This window comes from Lepisosteus platostomus, chromosome 13 (genome assembly GCF_059453375.1).
Source record: "Lepisosteus platostomus isolate fLepPlt1 chromosome 13, fLepPlt1.hap1, whole genome shotgun sequence".
Classification (NCBI taxonomy): domain Eukaryota; kingdom Metazoa; phylum Chordata; class Actinopteri; order Semionotiformes; family Lepisosteidae; genus Lepisosteus; species Lepisosteus platostomus.
In genome coordinates, this window is record NC_142623.1 from 44066690 (window position 1) to 44084968 (window position 18279).

The 18279-nt window shown below is 44.3% G+C and overlaps 1 protein-coding gene across 10 annotated transcripts in view; it reads right to left on the minus strand.

Annotated features, from left to right (window-relative positions):
• The window catches only part of ankhd1 (ankyrin repeat and KH domain containing 1), a 66737-nt gene that overhangs the window by 22411 nt on the left and 26047 nt on the right, over positions 1-18279 (minus strand). For 7 of the 10 annotated variants that reach the window (XM_088604847.1, XM_088604841.1, XM_088604846.1 and 4 more), the window contains 12 exons: positions 16650-16806; positions 13436-13598; positions 12487-12634; positions 11566-11799; positions 11147-11241; positions 9975-10212; positions 9051-9242; positions 8473-8582; positions 7993-8080; positions 7235-7362; positions 6638-6781; positions 5980-6082 (listed from right to left, as the gene is read on the minus strand). In XM_088604847.1, coding sequence (XP_088460973.1) covers positions 5980-6082; positions 6638-6781; positions 7235-7362; positions 7993-8080; positions 8473-8582; positions 9051-9242; positions 9975-10212; positions 11147-11241; positions 11566-11799; positions 12487-12634; positions 13436-13598; positions 16650-16806 — 1800 coding nt within the window. The remainder of the gene's footprint in view (positions 1-5979; positions 6083-6637; positions 6782-7234; positions 7363-7992; positions 8081-8472; positions 8583-9050; positions 9243-9974; positions 10213-11146; positions 11242-11565; positions 11800-12486; positions 12635-13435; positions 13599-16649; positions 16807-18279) is intronic. The other 3 variants (XM_088604845.1, XM_088604844.1, XM_088604842.1) reach the window with 3 other exon arrangements.

Here is an 18279-nt window from a genome sequence, read left to right on the forward strand (position 1 = left end):
AAAATGCTCTTCATTGGCGAAATGTGCTCCCTCCTCACTCCTAATGCATTTCTAAGCTCTCAAAGGCAGTTATTTTAACACTAATATGGGGTTTCTGGTTTCTTGCTTTAGAACAATACCTTTATTCAAATGCAAAAAATTTTACTCATGAGTCTAAAAATATGACATCACACAGAACCATGCAGTAGCTCCACTTGGGCTGCACTTTTGATTCATTGTGGAGCAAGAAGCACTATCATCCCTTTTACACAGACAGGTTAACCGTTAGCTCCTTTTAATGTGGCTTTAAATACATTTTTTGACAACTTGGGTTATCCAGCTCAGTTAACCTGCAGTATCTAGCAAACCACAGAAGGCCACATCTGCCCAGCGCGGCCATTTAAAAACTGGAACCGAGCATCACAGCAAAAGCTACAATAAACGTTTACATTTCTCAGACTCAAAGCACTGCTGTAAAAAAGATTGAAAAAGCTCTGCACAAACCAGTCGGCACTTCAGGTATCACTTAGCATTACTGCATTTTCCCTGCACTTAGTGTAATAAGAGTAACCTTAGCTTTTCAGAACCAACTACCCCTCACAAAACACCACATTGAAATCACATCAATCAGCCAAGAGAGAAACTGGCACTGAGCTCAGAAATGCTGTGCTTCACACAGCATCAATGTAGAGGAATGTCTGGTGATTAAATTGTGTTAATAATAGATCCTTTTTGTATTATATTTGTATAACTGATCTATAAGAAATTAGGATCAGTAGGTATGAAGAGTACACAGCTACGTCTTAATTATGCATCATTCCATGGGTAATCACAATACAGTATATGGTGGTGTTAGGAATTTTGCTACTCAGATGCATAAGTTATGATGTAAGTCTTGGATTCATTTTTTCCACCATTTGAATCCCCCACTATTAAAGGAAATTCCCATATTTACAAATCAAGATGGTAGTTTTTCTATGATAGGAGTTTGTTAAAATTAGTGAACTTGGCGTCTGAAGAGGAAGGACGTCATTTTTGTAGAGTAAAGCAGAAACCAAAATTAGAAGTTTAAAAGCCTGGCTACACTGGGCAGATGTACTTTTGCACAAAACAGTAACACTAGAGAATGTTTTGGAAAGGCTTTCGAATACAGCTGTTTAAAGCAACCTCAGAAGACACCAAGATCTCAGTACAGTGATGAAAAAGGAGAGTAACAATATCTGACTGGGCTAACCCTCAAATGTTATCATGGCATATATTTAGAATCTAAATATTGAAGCAGACCTAAGACTCACATAATACATCAAGAGTGAATTAAAAATTTTAACTTTTTAGCTTGTTTATCACAGCAGTGTAGATCTCAATAATGAGTATCACACTAGCCAAATTAGTGTTGCAAATTAATGTGAACCTCAAGGCTAATACAAACCATCACATTCATAAATGGTCCTAGAAATTCATTAACTCCAGCAACACATCACCTCAGTGTGTAACAGTATTTCAGCTCAAGAACCTCAAAGAAAGCAAAGCAGGACCCAGGACAAAATCCCAGGAAACCCCAACATAGTAAACAATTCGATCAGTAACTAATCTGCAGAAACCCCATTTTTGCTATATGGACCAACTAAAAAAAAAACTAAGAAAAGATTTTTTTAACCCATGAACCCCTACTTCTGCCAGGGGAACATCACCCCACAACCTAAGCAGAGAGATGGCAGTGAGCCTTACACTAAGGCAGGGCAGGGAGCACCTATCAGCCTTTCCAAACGGATATACGCGATTGAGCTACAATCCTGGATCATTTTCACATGCTTGCAGGCTGAACACGTTTCAGACAATTTAAAAGTTATTTGAATATTTACTAATTGGCTGCTATACTTAACATGCACTTTCCACTTAAAAAAAAACCCTCAATATATTTTCATAATCATTAGTGACTATACTTTCACAGCACTACAGAAACGTGAGCACCGATTTTACTAATTCCTCTAAGGGAGATACTTGATGTCTAGCCTAGGCCAGGTTATTATTAGTCTGGATTGCCATACATAAGCACCATGTAAGATATTCATCTGTTCTTGCTTAAAGATTTCTTGTACTGATTTCATCCAACTTAAAACCGTTCCACTCTGCATTGAAGACTTTTTTTTTTAAATACTGAAGGGAACCAAACAGGGCAAGAATGATTTTATAACCAATTAAACTGATCCAGTCTACTAAGCAGAGCGATAATACAAACTATTCTCAGTTGGTAAGCAGCCAAAGGCTAAACAAATGCTCAACCAAGAAATTAACATCATTTTCATACAACTGTCAACCTTTTAAGGTCCAAGATGTACACATACAAAGGTACAAATTAGTGGGACCCTGCACCTCAGTATATGCTGGGGAAGGAGGAGTCTCAGTTTTTTTTAGTAAACTGTATAACATAGCAGGGAGAAGAGTGAGTCCACAAAGAAGGCAGCAAGTAGCACAAAGGTAATGGAATGTTTTGGAATTTGTCACAAATTACTTCAACAAAACTTTCAGGAAGTACTGCATGGAATCTCAGGTAAAAGAAAATGCCTTTCCTTTCTTTGAAGATGCCAGAATGTCATCACAATTCATAACCGTTTTAATTATTTTTTTTAAGTACAAAATGTAGTGCAAGAGAAAAGCCTCAAGTACTATATTTAATACTTCCTTGGAAAAGGACAATTTTCAAGATTCTTGTTTAAAGGAATAGCGTCTATTGATGTATAAACACCTGGCCCCAAGGGTACATTGAGCCAAAGAGTTGGGCCTTTAAAGCGTATAAACTCATGAATGTGGAATTGATTTAAAGGTATTTAATTAAAAGGTACCCCACAAAATGTGCTCTTGCCACACTTCCTCTGAGCTCTGGATTCTGCTTGTAATTTTACTGGGCATCACATTGTCAGTTTAGACGCAGCCAACGTTTCACGTGTTTAGCCAACAGGCTCGCTACAAATTAATCTGTAGAAAACGGTTTTAAACGGTTTCAGTTAACCATAGGTTATTTACATTTTCAAACCTCACTAAGGTTTTTATATTTCCAGCTATTTTTAAAATGTATTAAAACAATCTAGATTAGTTCAGTTATATCCCCCCAATTTACAATGCAAATCGTGAGACCAATTTGCACTGCAGACGTGAACTGGTGATTAAAAATCTGTGCTAATCCAGTGCTCCCTATATTGCTCCACTGACAGAGCATTTGTGAGAAAAAAACAATACACAAGACTGCAGCTTTCAGGATCCATGAACAGCTTTATTAGATACACCTGACCTGCTGATGTCATGTCATGGCCACTTACCATGCACAGTTTTCAGTGCTAAAAGTTAAAGCCTGTGCAACATGTCAGCCCTGCCACCTCCGCACTGCAGGGTGTTTGGAATTTCTCCTCTTCATGAGCGTAGCAAACATCCACACGATCCTGCAGCCTCGGCTGTTCCAGGTTCTACCAACACGGCAGTCTCCACTGCCTTCAATGGCACTGGCCTTAGGTGTCCTCAAGGCAGAAGACTGCCAAGTTCATATCTAAAGCTGGTACAGCCGAGGCCGTTATAAAAGTAAGTCTGCCGTGCTAACGAGGATGGGAACTGAAAGACTTGGCCCCACACAAGGATAAAAGGCTTGAATGATGACCAAGCCAGTCAGAAAAAAATATTGTCACGTTCAAGCTCACGTAGGAAACTGAAGTATGCATAAAAAGCATTTTATTCGCAATGATGTTTCTCAAAAATGGGTCACTAAAAACAAAATAAAATATGAATACCCCGATTGCATCCACGTGATTAGTAACAAGCACATTTATCTAGAAAGCAATTTTACAGTTTGACATTGTGCTACATTACAGCAGCAGAAGCTGCCAATTTTGAGAGGGGAAAAAAACCTAGGACATCCAAACACTCATCAAAACAAAGGATTGCAACACCAGAGAAATGTCACCACCACCACCAACAGGTAAACAAATGTCTTCAAAGAATGAAATGCTCAGGACTAAAAGATAGGGTGGGGCAGAGGAGAACTAAAAACCCGGTTTCCTTGTAAACCTTCTGTAGAAGATAGTGTGGTGATCAGCTTGGCTAACTCACAGCTCCAAAGACCTGGGTCAGAGCTTGGGAATGATGTTCTCTCCATGTGTTGTCTAGGTTTGAGCCATGTGTTCTGGTCTCCTCCCACACTACAAGTGTGCAGTGAAGGAATAACAGGATAATATAAATTGTCTGTTTCTGGGGCGGTAGTGGGGTTATCCCCAGTAAGTTCAAAACATGAGGAGACACACTGCTCATAATTATGGCCACAGCACATGTAGTCACACTTCTAGTAATCCGTTACAAAAATGAAAGTAGCTACAGTCTCAAAAACAAGTCACATTTCAAGCATTCATCCATTTTAATACTAGCTCCCATATTTTAACTACTCTAATTGTTGTGCTCATAAAGTTAACATTTCACTTGAAACGTCAAATTGCTCTGAATTAAAGAATTTTACCAATTTAAAAAAGTATAGTCTAAGCTGGATAAAGCTGTCATTACGAGTCGAACATCTGGCACTTTTTAAAACAAATGTTTTAATGATTCAATGAAGCAAATATTTTTCAAGGAACTTGCGTGATTGTTTATTTAGTTTTTCTACAGATTTCTCAAAATCAACCTACGAAGTAAAACCTGAAGTTTTGAAATAGGTAGTATCCGTGCCTGGTATCTTGGGACATTCAGAGATAAAATCAAGCACTACATCATCCATCTGCTATGGCTAAATATTTGCAGGGTTATAATCATAAATATGCAGGGCATAGAGGGTATTCTGTCATAATAAAACCCTCTTTCTCTTAAAAGTCACCAAGCTACGTTAAACAGCATTTATACACATTAAGTCCACATTAGTGCCTGGTACTTCATTTAAAACATTTGAGTATGGTTCTGGAGATCAGCTATTCAGTGTAGACATTCCTGTGAGACTGCCCTGTTTCTAAAAGAATGATTAATAGTCAAGGTCAAACACTGAAATGCATCCCACAGTTCATAAGATCTTTTTTGTTACAGCTGTGGTCTAAATTTTATAACTGGTTTGGTGCAAGGTTTTTCACATTGCTCTCACAGCAGGGGTTAATATTAAGAGTATACTTCAGCACTGAAGCCTGACTACTTCTACCTTGTTTCAGACATGTACTCTGACACTTGTGCACTCTGAGTTACTACGCCAGAACGTTATTCACGACGGGTCACGGGTCACGCCAGAAGCAGTCCCCAGCTGAGGGGAGACACCAGACACTCAGCCCTGTTTTCCTGGATCTTACTAATTCTGAACTTGAACTGTAACCTGCAAAGACAAAAACATCCAGATTACTGGATGATTGACTTCTTAGATTCCTCCTCACTGACTAGAGGAAACCTACAAGGTAATGGCAATGAATGGACTCATCATACATTTAGGGGAAGGGGCTGTCGCTTAGTGTTGAAGACCAATTTCGCTTTTTAAATCCACCGAACAATTTCACCCATTTCTATTTAGGATATGTTTTGTGTGGGCACTGTGTGTTCTTTTATCATTGATTTACCACGTGGGATTATATTATAAAAACATTCTTACCTTATATTAATATTGCATATTTTTTGCTTGTACCCAGGCCGGTGCACAGACAGAGCATGAGTATTAAATGAACATGATCAGGTGGGGTGTTAACAGTTATGACAACATGGCTATATCTCCCTTCCTCAGCTTCTCTCGAGGGGATATCTCACTGTAATAAGCCCCCCTAGAGGCCTCTGGAACTGAGAAGCGGCACTTACTGCACCATTCGGGCTCCCCAGACCCTACAAGCTGGAGCCCACCCCTACTCAAGTGCAGCAGGTCATTTCAATACAGAGCAACGCTGAAGTTGCCCACAGCTTAGGAAGCCGTCCGAACCAGAAACCGGGTTTTTGGTGCTGTCTGTGCGGGGAACAGAGCGGCAGGGAGGGGGGCCGGGGCCAGAAGGCCGCAGCACTGACCTTTGTTTGCGACGGGCGGCGGGGCAGCGATGTTGGAAGGAACTCGGTCCGGCTCCTGGGGAGGAACCACCATCGCCAGGGCCTGGAATGGAACACGAGGAACCTGGAGGAGGGGAGAGGGGCAGTTCTTCACACCGACCCCCACTGCACAGGCCCAGCTACAGCCCCCTGTGCACCACACAACACCTCCCCCCAGCAGCACCGTGCACACAGATACCAGAGCTCAGCCCACAGGAGGAGCCGAGCCTCTGAGCTGCAGTGAGCAGCTCTTAGAAGACAGTGCAAAGGAACTTCACGAGAAAATGGAAGTATTTTAAAAGAAAGCATTACCTGCTGATTTTTTTCTAAAGGTTTAATGCTTGATAACTGAGAAAACGGGGAAAAAATAAAAAGTTAAAGAACTAGAAAAGGCTCAGGAAGACCCTTTACTCTACTAATGTATCCCACAGGGTTTGAGCACAAATTTATAAAGCATCCGGTCAGGTCGCTACGCATAAGCCCTAAACGAAGGATTACTGCAACACAGCAAAGTTGTACTTCTCTGAATCTTCAGCAGATCTTTCTACTAAACCACAAGGTAAACGCAGCTGATGAACCTGCAAGTTTGTGAAAGATGTGTGAGGACTGTAAAACTGAAGATCTAGGATCTGCTCCTTACCTGAGACTGGTCATGAGAGGGAGGAGTGAGCTGGGACAGGTCAGGTGCAGGAACTGAGAGGATATTGTTTGGGTAGTCTAGCAGGTAGGACACAACGTTCGTGTGGCCCCCTTTAGCAGCTTCAATGAGCATGGTTGATCCATCCTGCGTTATGAGAGAGTGAAAAGTGAAATTACCAAATGGTCCAACAACTAGCACAGTAAAGGCTCTCTTTATGCTCCACCTCCGACAGTTCACACTGATAGATTGAAGATGAAAGTAACACAGGGGTATGACCCCTACTGCTGGAAAATACAATAAAATAACTTGCAATTTAAGGACAGAAAGCATCAGGCATTCTTCCTTTGCTTTGTCAGCAGCCCAGTGTGAATTACTTCATGAGTCATAAGAATGAACTAAAATGTCAACTCGTTTCTGGCACCTTTATCACAGCAGCAACCTGTAAAGAGTTCTCGTTACTTTTTTGGACGGACCGTGGATTTTGAAATGGATGGGCTTTATTCCTGTGGGAGAGCACTCTCTCGCACACCGTGGGGTAGCGGTGCTTTCGCGTGCTCGCTCACAGCAGCGGAGGGTCAGGGCGCGAGCGGCGCTCACCTTCAGCCTGTGTGTCGGGTCAGCCCCGTGAGCCAGGAGCAGCTCCACCACGGCCAGGTGTCCTCCCGCGCAGGCCAGGGACACCACAGTGTGGTCATTGTTAGCTGTGGCTCTGTTCACATTAGCACCTGCAGCAACACGCACAACACGCTGTTAATATCCCCAAGAAGGAGCTGCCCGCGAGCCAGCCTTGTATACCAGCGATTTTACATTTCCAACTAAGGTTGCTGAAGAGCTCACTTGAGCAATGTCCTGAACGCTAATGCACCAACAGTTACATTTCATACAAGTAGAAAACGACAGGGCAGCAAAACAAAGCTACAGCTATGAATCCCCGAAACAGGAAAGATGGATTTGTACCTGAAAGGAAATGAACACAATGACAGAATGTCAGGCAAATTAAAATTAGAGAACTCCTAAGGAATAGATGTGCAACCCTCCTTAATAGAACATGGATAAGTGAATTCTTGCTCTTTTGGTAAACAGAAGCTAACGGATTCGACGATTTCATCCAGGTGTTACTTGAGAAAGCCACACCCCCACGACCCCCTGGGCAACAAGATGACTTAAGTAATTTGAACAGACACTTGTGGCAGCACAGACATCCACTAAGGTGCCAGTCCACTGCGAGGTTACAGCATGAAAGGGAGGCTGGACCAGGCACCTCATTTTGAGCTCTGTTAGTGGGGAGCTTGTAGTGGCAAACGGAGTGTGAAAGAGAAGAGTGAAGATCACTTTAAGATGCAGCTCTTACCCACCTTTACTGATTAAGAACTGTACAGTACACAAGTGGCCTGCTCTTGCAGCCTTCATCAGGGGTGTTCTCCCTCCCTCCGATTCGTGTTCCTACAGAAAACAAGAAAAACTGTATTCCCACCTGCCACTGCAAGTCCAGCTCTAGTGTAACTGTGCTCCAGAATAAATCGGTTTTTATTCTAAAAGTGATGCAATGCCGCCACCCCCCCCCCCATTATTGCTCTCGATACTTCTCAGAATTGCATCACAGCAGCACATTCTGTTAGGTGAGAGATTACAGGCAATGCTCCTTAGAAAGATCAAACCATGACCCTCAGGCAAACTTTCACTTACTGCTGCTGGAGGGAGGGGCGACATATTACAATTAGTCCCTTTCCAACTAAATGATTTCTCAGACAAAGATCACAAAAAAAAGGTCTTTTATCGTGTGAGAAAAATAGTATCCATCTTGCACCGGTAAAAGGAGCAGACAGAAGTCGTACCAGGTCAGCCCCAGCCTGGAGAAGCACGTCTGCGACATCCGTGTGACCATTCTCGCAGGCGTACGTCAGCGCAGTGTCCCCGGTTGCTGTGGTGGCATGAACATTTGCACCTGGAACACAAGATTGTACGTAGAGCAGGTCAAGCTGGGGACACAAACAGTGCTGTGACTTTTACACTCGGCTCCAAGTGCTCAACAAACCAAGACCAGCGTTATCCAACAACTCTGCCACGGCCGAGCACCCCAATCACTTCAGGGTTAGCAAGTTACTACCTTCGGTGTAAGCTATCGAAGTATCCATCAGCTGGTATTAGCATGCAAACTTTATATGGGGCTTTTACTGCACATATGGTTCCCTGTACTGGAGTTATCAGACTGTCACAGATAGTAACTGGAATATAATGGAAGATTGTTTCATCACTTTGCAAATGGTCAAGCAATTGGGAAGGAGGAATGAATGATTTTTGACCCCAAAAAATAAGGTTTTTTCCCTCCTACAACGTGGGAACAGCCGCTGCAGAGCCTCCCCGGTAGGGACGAGCCCCCGGCGTGTCGCGCGAAGGGAAGTGCCCGACATACCTGCTGCCAGGAGGTACTTGACCAGCTCCAGGTGGCCCTCCTGGGCCGCCTCCATGAGGGGCGTGGAGCAGCCCAGCTCAATATCCGCTCCGGCCTTGATCAGGAAGTCGGCCACCTCCAGGAAGCCTCCGCAGCACGCCAGTGTGAGAGCCGTCTCCTGAGTCTCCTCTGTCTGCGCGTTGATATTGGCTCCTGAACAACAAGGAGAGGCTGAACTCTCTCAGTTGCTCTCCTTCCTATATTACAACTATTGCACAGCTTAAGAACATCAGAAAGGCTACAGATGAGAGGCCATTTGACCTCCTGAAGTTCCAGCGTGACTTGCCAGTTCTTACATGATGCAGTAATTCAATGCAAGTGATGTCAGTTCAATACATGTGGCTTCAATCACAGTTGGGAGTTGTGTTTACAAGTGCTTTATCACGGCCACTCACTATATAAAAAATCCAAAAGCTGCAGTTTTACAGAGCTCGATCAGCTAGATCTACACTTGTTTACCTAAATAAAGGATTGTTCAGGATTAGTGATAAGGGCTGGAGAAACTGCAGGAATGATTGCGTAAAATGAAACTTTTGGACTGCTAATGAATTTTATGCAAGAGGTTCGAGTGGCGAGCTGTGTAGGCTGCAGAGGAACAAGGACAGGTTATTTCCACACTAAAAAAGTCAAAACTACTTCCTATGTTTCATGCAAAATTACCATTTACATAAATTCCCTAATTTTATGCAAAGTCGGTACAGTGAAGTCTGCTTAACTGCGCACTTCTTTACACTTCGGTGCTATAATCTAAACTCAATCAGAACTTAAAATTAAAAACCTAAATCTTTAAAAACGCTCCAATTTCATGCAACTGAGAAACCCGGAGAACGTCGCCCTGCGGCTTTCCAGCTTGCTGGTGGTACGCGCTCCCTCCTGGCGACGTACCCTGTGCCAACAGCAGGGCCACCATCTCCTCGTGGCCCTCCCGCGCCGCCTCCATCAGCGGCGTGTACCCCTCATCGTTGACTTCCTCCAGGTTGGCCCCTCGCTCGATGAGCAGCGCCGCCAGCTCCACGTGGCCCCCGCAGGCCGCCAACGTCAGGGGGGACTCGAAGGAGTCGGCAGGCATGTTCACCTGGGCCCCGCTGTCCAACAGCAGCCGCGCCACCTCCACATGGCCGTCCTGTCGCGAGAAGGAAGCCATCGCTCAAGGCCCGCTGCCCACGCCGACGGAGCGCGCTTCTCCTTCAAACTCACACTCAACGCCAAAAAACATGGGGGGGGCCTCCCATGTGGCTCTAGCGGTAAAGGCTCCCACCCAAGTGCATGCTGAGCTTTACGATCACGGGTTCAAGTCTGCCGTGACTGGGGTTCCCCAAGTGGCTCCCCAAGACAATTGACCGAGTGCCCCCCGAGGGCAGGTGGGGACTCGTCAGCCAGGATTCTCTCCGCCCACTCCCGCAGCACAGAGGCGCTTGCAGGCAGACGGTGCCGTCAGTGAGGGATGCACCACTCCTCCAATCAGAGCCCGAGATTCCAGGAGGGGGTGGTACTGTCAATGAGGGACGCACTGCTCCTCCAACCAGAGCTGAACGTCTGGCAGGTTGCGGGGCTGTCAGTGAGGGATATGCCTCTGCACCAATCAGAGCTGAGCCCACCAGTAGGGGGCGGTGCCGTTATTGAGAAATGTGCCTCTCCTCCAATCAAGAGCTGAGCCTCTGCCGCAGGACTCTGCAGCCTGCGATGTGCTAAGAGACGAGTGGCTAGAAGCGGCACAGGAAACAAATTGGACTATTTCCAATTGGGTGAGCTGAAATAACTGGTGATTCTAAACAAAAAAAACCTTGAAGTTACTGCTAAAGCATAGCAGTAGAAACCTCTAGAGCATTCAAATCTCACCCAACAAACAGCAAGAAGAAAATCTTAAAACGGCCAGGTGAACCAATGTCAAAAGTTCACAGTGACATTGGATATTATTCTCTGAATATACTGATAAACGCAGTGGACTTTGTGAGTTTCAGACAGCAAAACGGCAACAACTCCATCAATCCATTAAAGCAATTAAAAAGAGAAGTCCTAAATGGAAGCTGTCGGCACCCTGGCTGCAGCAGTCTTACCATGCAGGCTTCCATTAGTGCCGTGTGCATCTCATCTGTCTTGTGCTCCTGGTCAGCTCCTGCTTCCAGCAAAAACCTCACCATGTCTAAATGTCCTACAGAAAGCACAACAAGAGCACCTCTGATAACTCAGCTAAATCGCCTTTAACAAGAACACTTACAAACTTTGACCGCCTATTGACACAAGCACATTATGTGAAGCAGAACACTTGCATGAAGAGGAACAGGAAAGGCATGTATTCTTTTCCAGAAGCAGGCAACAGTCAACGCATTTTTACTATCCGGAGGCACGTGGCCTCTTTCAGCTTTGTTCAACATCAAGAATTCTACGTTTTTCATTCTGGAGATGTGGCAGCATCTGTAGCGATATTAGCAAGGACCTTGTTCACCTGCCGCCAACCAGCCCAGACTGTACGCACCTTTGTAGCACGCCAGCGTCAACGCGCTCTCTTTGAACTCGTTGGAGTGCGTGTTGATGCCAGCCCCATACTCCAGGAGCACCCGGGCCACCTCCACATGGCCTGCGCTGGCCGCCTCCATGAGAGGCGTGTGGCCGTTCTCGTTGTGGTCTTCGATATTCGCGCCCTCCTTCAGCAGCACCTTCACGACATCCACGAAGCCCCCCGCGCAGGCGTACGTCAAGGCCGTGTTGCCTGAACACCCCAGAAACAAGGCGACATCGTAAGTGCCGATCTTTGCGCGAGCAGAAAAAAAAAGCAAATGTCAAGACTTTGGATAGCAGAGCATTTCTAGATTCTTAATTTTATGTTAAAACATGCTGTAATAAACCAACAAAACTTGCTTTCATTGTCAAGTGTAGCTTTTATTTCTGTTGTCTGTAAGTGTGTAGATGTTACTTTATGCATAACTCAAATTTAATAAAACTATAGATGAAAATTTCCCATTTCTAAATGAGGGAGAGCAATAAAAACTCATACAGAATGTTAGGATATACAGTTAAGTGTAGAATATAAATCAGGGGTCGTTAAAACATCATTAAGAACAGAGATGACAATTGTACACAAGAAACACACTGCTGCTCTGTCATTAGTCCAGAGAAGAGCCGAGTAGATTTTCAGGCTTAAAGGAATGCCCTATACTGACTTTGTCAGACTTCTGTACAGAGCTGCTGCTTCTCTAGTACTCCGCAAAATGATAATTTGCTCAGAACATCAGGACAAACCATAATGGACAAAAAAAACCTGGGATTCTGAGCAGAACCAGAGCGAAAACACGGGCAGATCACATATTTTACACGTAAAGTGCAGGTGCAGCTAAAGTCAACTTGTAAAAGGGTGTGAGGTGAAAAGGCCGATTTCAGTGAAGACCATGCAGGTTACCTGTTGAAGACTGGGCATTGACGTCAGCCCCGTGCACCAGCAGCAGCTTGACAATGTCCACATAGCCTCCACTCGCTGCTGCCATCAGAGGGGTGATGTCACCCTTGATCCCTCGATCCTCAACATTCGCATGCATGGCAAGCAACACCTGTTAGAAATGAACAGGATCAGTGAGAAGAGGTCCCCATCAGACTGGGCTGAATATGAAATGAAAAAGATTTAGAACGAGAGCCTAGAATGCCACAGAGCAGGATACCATAGCTTGACGGCACACATCTGGGAGGGAGCATTTGTATTTTCAGTGGTGCAAAGACCACAATCGACTACTAAGCACTGGAGAAGTGAGATGAACAGATGATTCATCCTTCACCTTGTTCTCTAGAAACAGACAAGTGCCCGTGTGGCATCATCCCAAAGAACTGAGCGCCCTCCTTCAACAGTTTCTGGTGCTTTGGTGGTTCCATAATGCTGTTGGGCACGTTTTCCTGGTGTGGCTTGGGTGCTCTGATTCCCTTAGAAGGCAAGGTCAATGCTAATCTATGCAATAGTACTGAGTGATCATCTTCATTCCATGTTGCAGGATAACTGATGTTATCCACGTGTGTGACCTGAACTCAATCAAGCCTTTATGCGATATTCTGCAGTGATGCCAGAACCACTGTTTTCCACCTCCAACAACCACATCCTTCCTACACAGTTCCAAATGCTGGTACCGCTACAATAAACATCGGATTGGCGATTCCATTTGGTCAGTCTACAACTCAATCGCCCAGCACATGGCCTAAAACTCCACCTGCCCTGCCAGGATAATGTTCTTCTCCAGTCGGGTTATACAGGACTGACAATGTAAGCCACAGCCTCAAGCAAAGACTTTTCGACTGGTTACAGCAGAGAGCTAAATTCGCATATGGTATGATTTAAAGCAGACAGAAGTCAGACGAATACTTACTTGGGCAAGTTCATAGTAGCCAGCCGAGCAGGCCAAGCACAGGAGACTCTCGCCTTCTTCTGTGTGCTCGTTCACGCTTCTTCCTTCATCCAGGAGCTTACGGACAGCATTGACGTCCCCGTCTGAACAGGCCTCCGCCAAGCTACGGCTGAAAATAACCAAACTGCTAAAATTACCGGGATTGTGGTGTAACTCGGAAAAACGCAACAGATCCATGAATTATATTTTCTTCTGCTCAGTACATAAAACTGAATATGCATTGGTGGATTTGTCCTAGGAGCCAACCAAGACTTCAGCTGAGGCTCATCAGTCTCAACAAGGCGGACTGATGGTCCGATGACTGGGACCGACACCAGATGTGGACACAGTGTAAGCCGTACTCAAGTGAAGACTCTTCCACTGGCTACAAAGAGCTGTATTTCCAGTGAATACACAGTTGTACCCACTGTATTTAGGGTTAAATTCACCCTTAGCCCTCAATTCAGCACAGTTCTGTGCTTTCACTGAAACAAGCTCGGGGCTGTTGCAACGTGGCCTCTGACAGTATCCTTGGATCACAGGAGCATGCCTAATCAAAGTTGATTCAGGAACCAGAGCTGAAAACTAAACAAATTAATGTGCAGATATGATAAAGGCATATGGGATTAGTGCGAGAAAAAATTGTTCACCCACAACTATCACATCAACACTGCATTAAACATCTATTTCAGTGATACAATTTCAAACTAGGTCTATGTGTGCGAGCTTGATAAAGTATAGGCAAGGTCCCCATCATAAAATCAGAACTTCCTACTTTTGGTTAGTTTAATAAGTGTGAGTTTATACAGTAGCTATCCCAGTACTCACCCCCCCCGGACTTGTTTACACTTCAATGCGTTTCCATATGGAATCATAACGTATTTAACTGGGAGGTTTTGCCATTGATTGATAGAAAACACTCTATAACGTATCAAAGTGAAACCAAACTTCTATAGAGCAGCCTAAACTACAAATATAAAACAATGTAACGGACTGAATAAGTAGTAATAAGATTGAATATTAAGCAGAGGTATTGTGTAAAGGTGACGTATTCTCATTTGCAAAGTTGCTCAACCTCCTTGGGAAAAGTTGGTGATTCTTGATTGGGTTGCTACTCAGGAACATTTACTTTTTTTCTTGCCAAACCACTCCAGCGTGGCTTCGGCTGTATGTTTTGGACCGTTGTCCTACTGGAAAATGAATCCTTTCCCAAGTCCCATGTCTCTTGCAGGCTGCAAATCCTTCAGGATTTCTCAGCACTTTGCCGCATCCGTTTTTCCTTCCATCTTCACAAGTCTACAGGCCCAGATGCACCGAAGCTTTCCTACAGCACAACAGTGCCACCGCCATGCTCACAGAAGGAGTGGTGATCTCCAGATTATACGGACTGTTACACTTACATCAAACATAACTCTTTGTTGAGGTCAAAAAGGTCAACACTGGACTCCTCAGACCATAGAATCATCAACATGGTCTCGAAGTCTCCACATGCCTTTTGGTCAAGACGTGAGTTTTTTTAGATTCTCCCATGGAGCATCCAGGTCCTTGTCATATGCACAGTTTATCAATCTCAGCCATGGAAGACCAACTCCTTTTACATTTGATAATGATTGCTTCTCGATATTGATCTTCTCGAGATTCTGTGTGCATACAATACAAAACCTGTCACAGGTCCTTACTGTGAAGGTTAGGGAAAGGGCACATGCAACCCACTTGCATAATCCAGCTGACTTCACTTCCAACATCCAGAAGTCAAATTTGAATTATTTTCCCCCCCAACTTAAAACACGTCAGCAGAAACATTAACAGAACCCGTTTAATTTCACAGGTTCCACAGTAACAACTGAATTATTAAAAATCAGCCAAGCTTTCTTTTCGCATTCACAGCACAAGTGGAATGCAGAAGCCATATTCAAAGAACAGGAACCCTCAAGTCACAAACAGTTATGCTTGCGCCTTGTGTGCGTGCAAAAGGGTGTGTCCAGCACTCATCTTTTAAACTGTACTTAATGAGCAAAGCTTTAATTTGCTCCGTTTTCAAAAGTTTTGGAAAAATGCACTGTAAATGTTCAACTCTGCTGCAAAAAACGTGCAAATAAAAGAATGGTCACTTCTAATTTTCAGTTTGAGTTCAAAACTACTACCCAATTTAATTTTAAGAGCACAAATGAAACTTTCAGGATTACGGTTTATTTTTCTTTACATGAAGATCCCATCATCAACCTCCCAGTATGCTGGAGACTAAATTGGTGGTGGTGGAGGGGATCCCCATTACCTGTAAAGCACTTTGAGTGGAGTGTCCAGAAAAGCGCTATAAGTGTAAGCAATTATTATTATTAAAGTGAGAATATGCTTTTAACTTAAAACGTTAAAATCTAGACACTTTTATACAGTCTGTCCACAGCACTATTCACAGGGTAAAAGTGATTGTGAAGCTTTGGTAAATATCGCTGCTAGATTATAATTTTAAAGACCATGAGACACCATGGCTAACATTTAATGTAGACAAACAGTACCACTGCTCAGTGCCATTATCAGCAAACCAAGCAATACAGTAACAGATCTACACTGTAAAACTTCAAATGCAATTCCAGCCTAAAGTGATGGCAATAACTAGTTCTTCTCTTGTCTCTCCTAAGAGGGCAACGTCCAAGAGGTGGCTCTGTTGCTAAGGAGCTGTGCCTGTGGCTGGAAGGTTGCCAGTTCGTATCCCGCGGCCGGGAGAGGAATCCTACTCTGTTAAGCCCCTGAGCAAGGCCCTTAACCCCGACTGCTCCAGGGGCGCTGTACAATGGCTGACCCTGCGCTCTGACCCCAAGCTTCTCTCCCTGTCTGTGTCTCATGGAGAGCAAGTTGGGGTCTGCGAAAAAAGAAATTCCTAAGACAAGAAATTGCATATGGCCAATAAAGTGAAAATCTACTTCTATAATAGTTTAAACATTGGGGTCTTCATGTGGTAACTGAGATCAACAGTGTTTAATCAGGACTTCAAACCCAGCAAAGATGGAGATTTCTTAAAGCAACAGAGTGGTGTAACACAAGGGGGTCACATTTGGCACTCTCAGTTTATCACACGTCCGCCAAGACGCCGTGTATCAAAGTGCAAGATGGAGAAGGCAGCCTGTGATTAAAAAGGTCCTAAAATGTTTTGAAGTTTAGAAAAACGGTTAAAAAAAAAGATGAAAGAAATACATACTTGTCCGCTTGGCCGGCGTTGAGCGTGTTCTCGGCTCGCATGCGGGTGAGGGCGGCCGCAGCCTCGTCCAGCGCACAGCTCACAGAGGAGGTCAGTCGGCGCAGCACCTCGGGATCTGCGAAGGCTTTACCATCGGCAGTCGACAATTTACCAATCCCTTTTGTTACGTTCAGCAATCAGGTTAGTACGAGCATCACACATGGAAAGGCAAAAACACAAAAAGACCCAACTGGGTTAGCGCACAAACCATGCACAGTTAGTCTTCACATCATCAACCTGCCCCCTCCCTGGACATAAGAGCAACATTCCTGAAACAATGGGAGTGGTACAGATTGCAGACCCTCCCAATGGCAGGCTTATTCCATTCCGAAAAGAGAAAAAAGGAAACGTTTCGGCTGTGGAGCCTTCTTTGAGTGTCAAATGAAACATTGTTTGCTTTCTGCTCTTTTCAGCCTGGAATAAACCTTTACTTGTTCCTGTGCAGTCTATGCCTGCTGACGCAGCTACCCACCTGAACCCACTTCCAAGGATTACAGACTGGTGAAAAAATAGACCATATTGTGTAAAAAAAAAATTTGACATGACGAAAGGCAGATCTCCAGAAACAGATCCAACCCTGAATTTTCATGGTGTTCCGTGTGCGCTTGGGACAGCGTTTATAGTCACCCACAAACTACTTTGTGTACCCTAAGAAGCACACAAGAACGGAGAAGCAGTATATCGTACACAGCTTGGACAGATGTCAAAACAATTACCATACTAAACATCTTTAAGCATTCTATGGGTTTGATCACCATGAATCTTTAGATTATAACTATTACTTATCTATTAGATCAATCTGTTTCACTGAGGAGACTTAAAAGAAACATTCACTTGCAATTACAATAACTTTTTCACATGACATCCTTCTTGGCAAAAGATGACAGAATTTTAACATCTAAAGGCGTGAAGTCCCGGTTCTCATGTTGTGTAAACCATTTCTCTGAATCGAGAGTTGAGGTTGGAAATCCACAGCAAGAAGGATTAGAATTTTTAAATTAGGTTTAGAAGAAAATGAGACCAAGAGAGGGAAAAAAAAAAAGACAGGTAGATTGTTCCTCTGCGACTCATCTCAATGAGTCGCTATAAGTATCCTGCTGCAAGATCACAATCAATTCCCAGGTTCACTACTAAAGCACCGCAGCCTCCAGTCACTAAGTGACAGCACAACTGGCGAAGCGCCATCAGGATTCTGCTGAGGCAGAGCCCACTGGGGAGTCTCAGATCTGCCACACTGCTGTAGTCCAACAGTGGCTGGAAACTGAAGAGTATCCGCACGGCCCGTCTTCTCCCCCACCGCGCTACCGCGCCAGAGAACGAAGAGCAGCGCTCGGCCCGACTGTCGAACCACATGGGCGCTGATCCACCCCCAACAGCAGCGGCTCAGCCTGAGGGGAAAGGAAAGCCACTGCGGGGGTCCGATCCACTGGGAATGTTCCAGAAGCGCCAGTGATCAAACACAGAGAGATCCCGATAAAACTGCTATTCCGGACCCCCGAGTGCTGGTAAAGGGACAGCAAGTCTTCAGTCTAAATTTTCACCTATTCTCTAGTAACGCATCTTCTGCGTAATGAAGAAATGCAGCAATAAA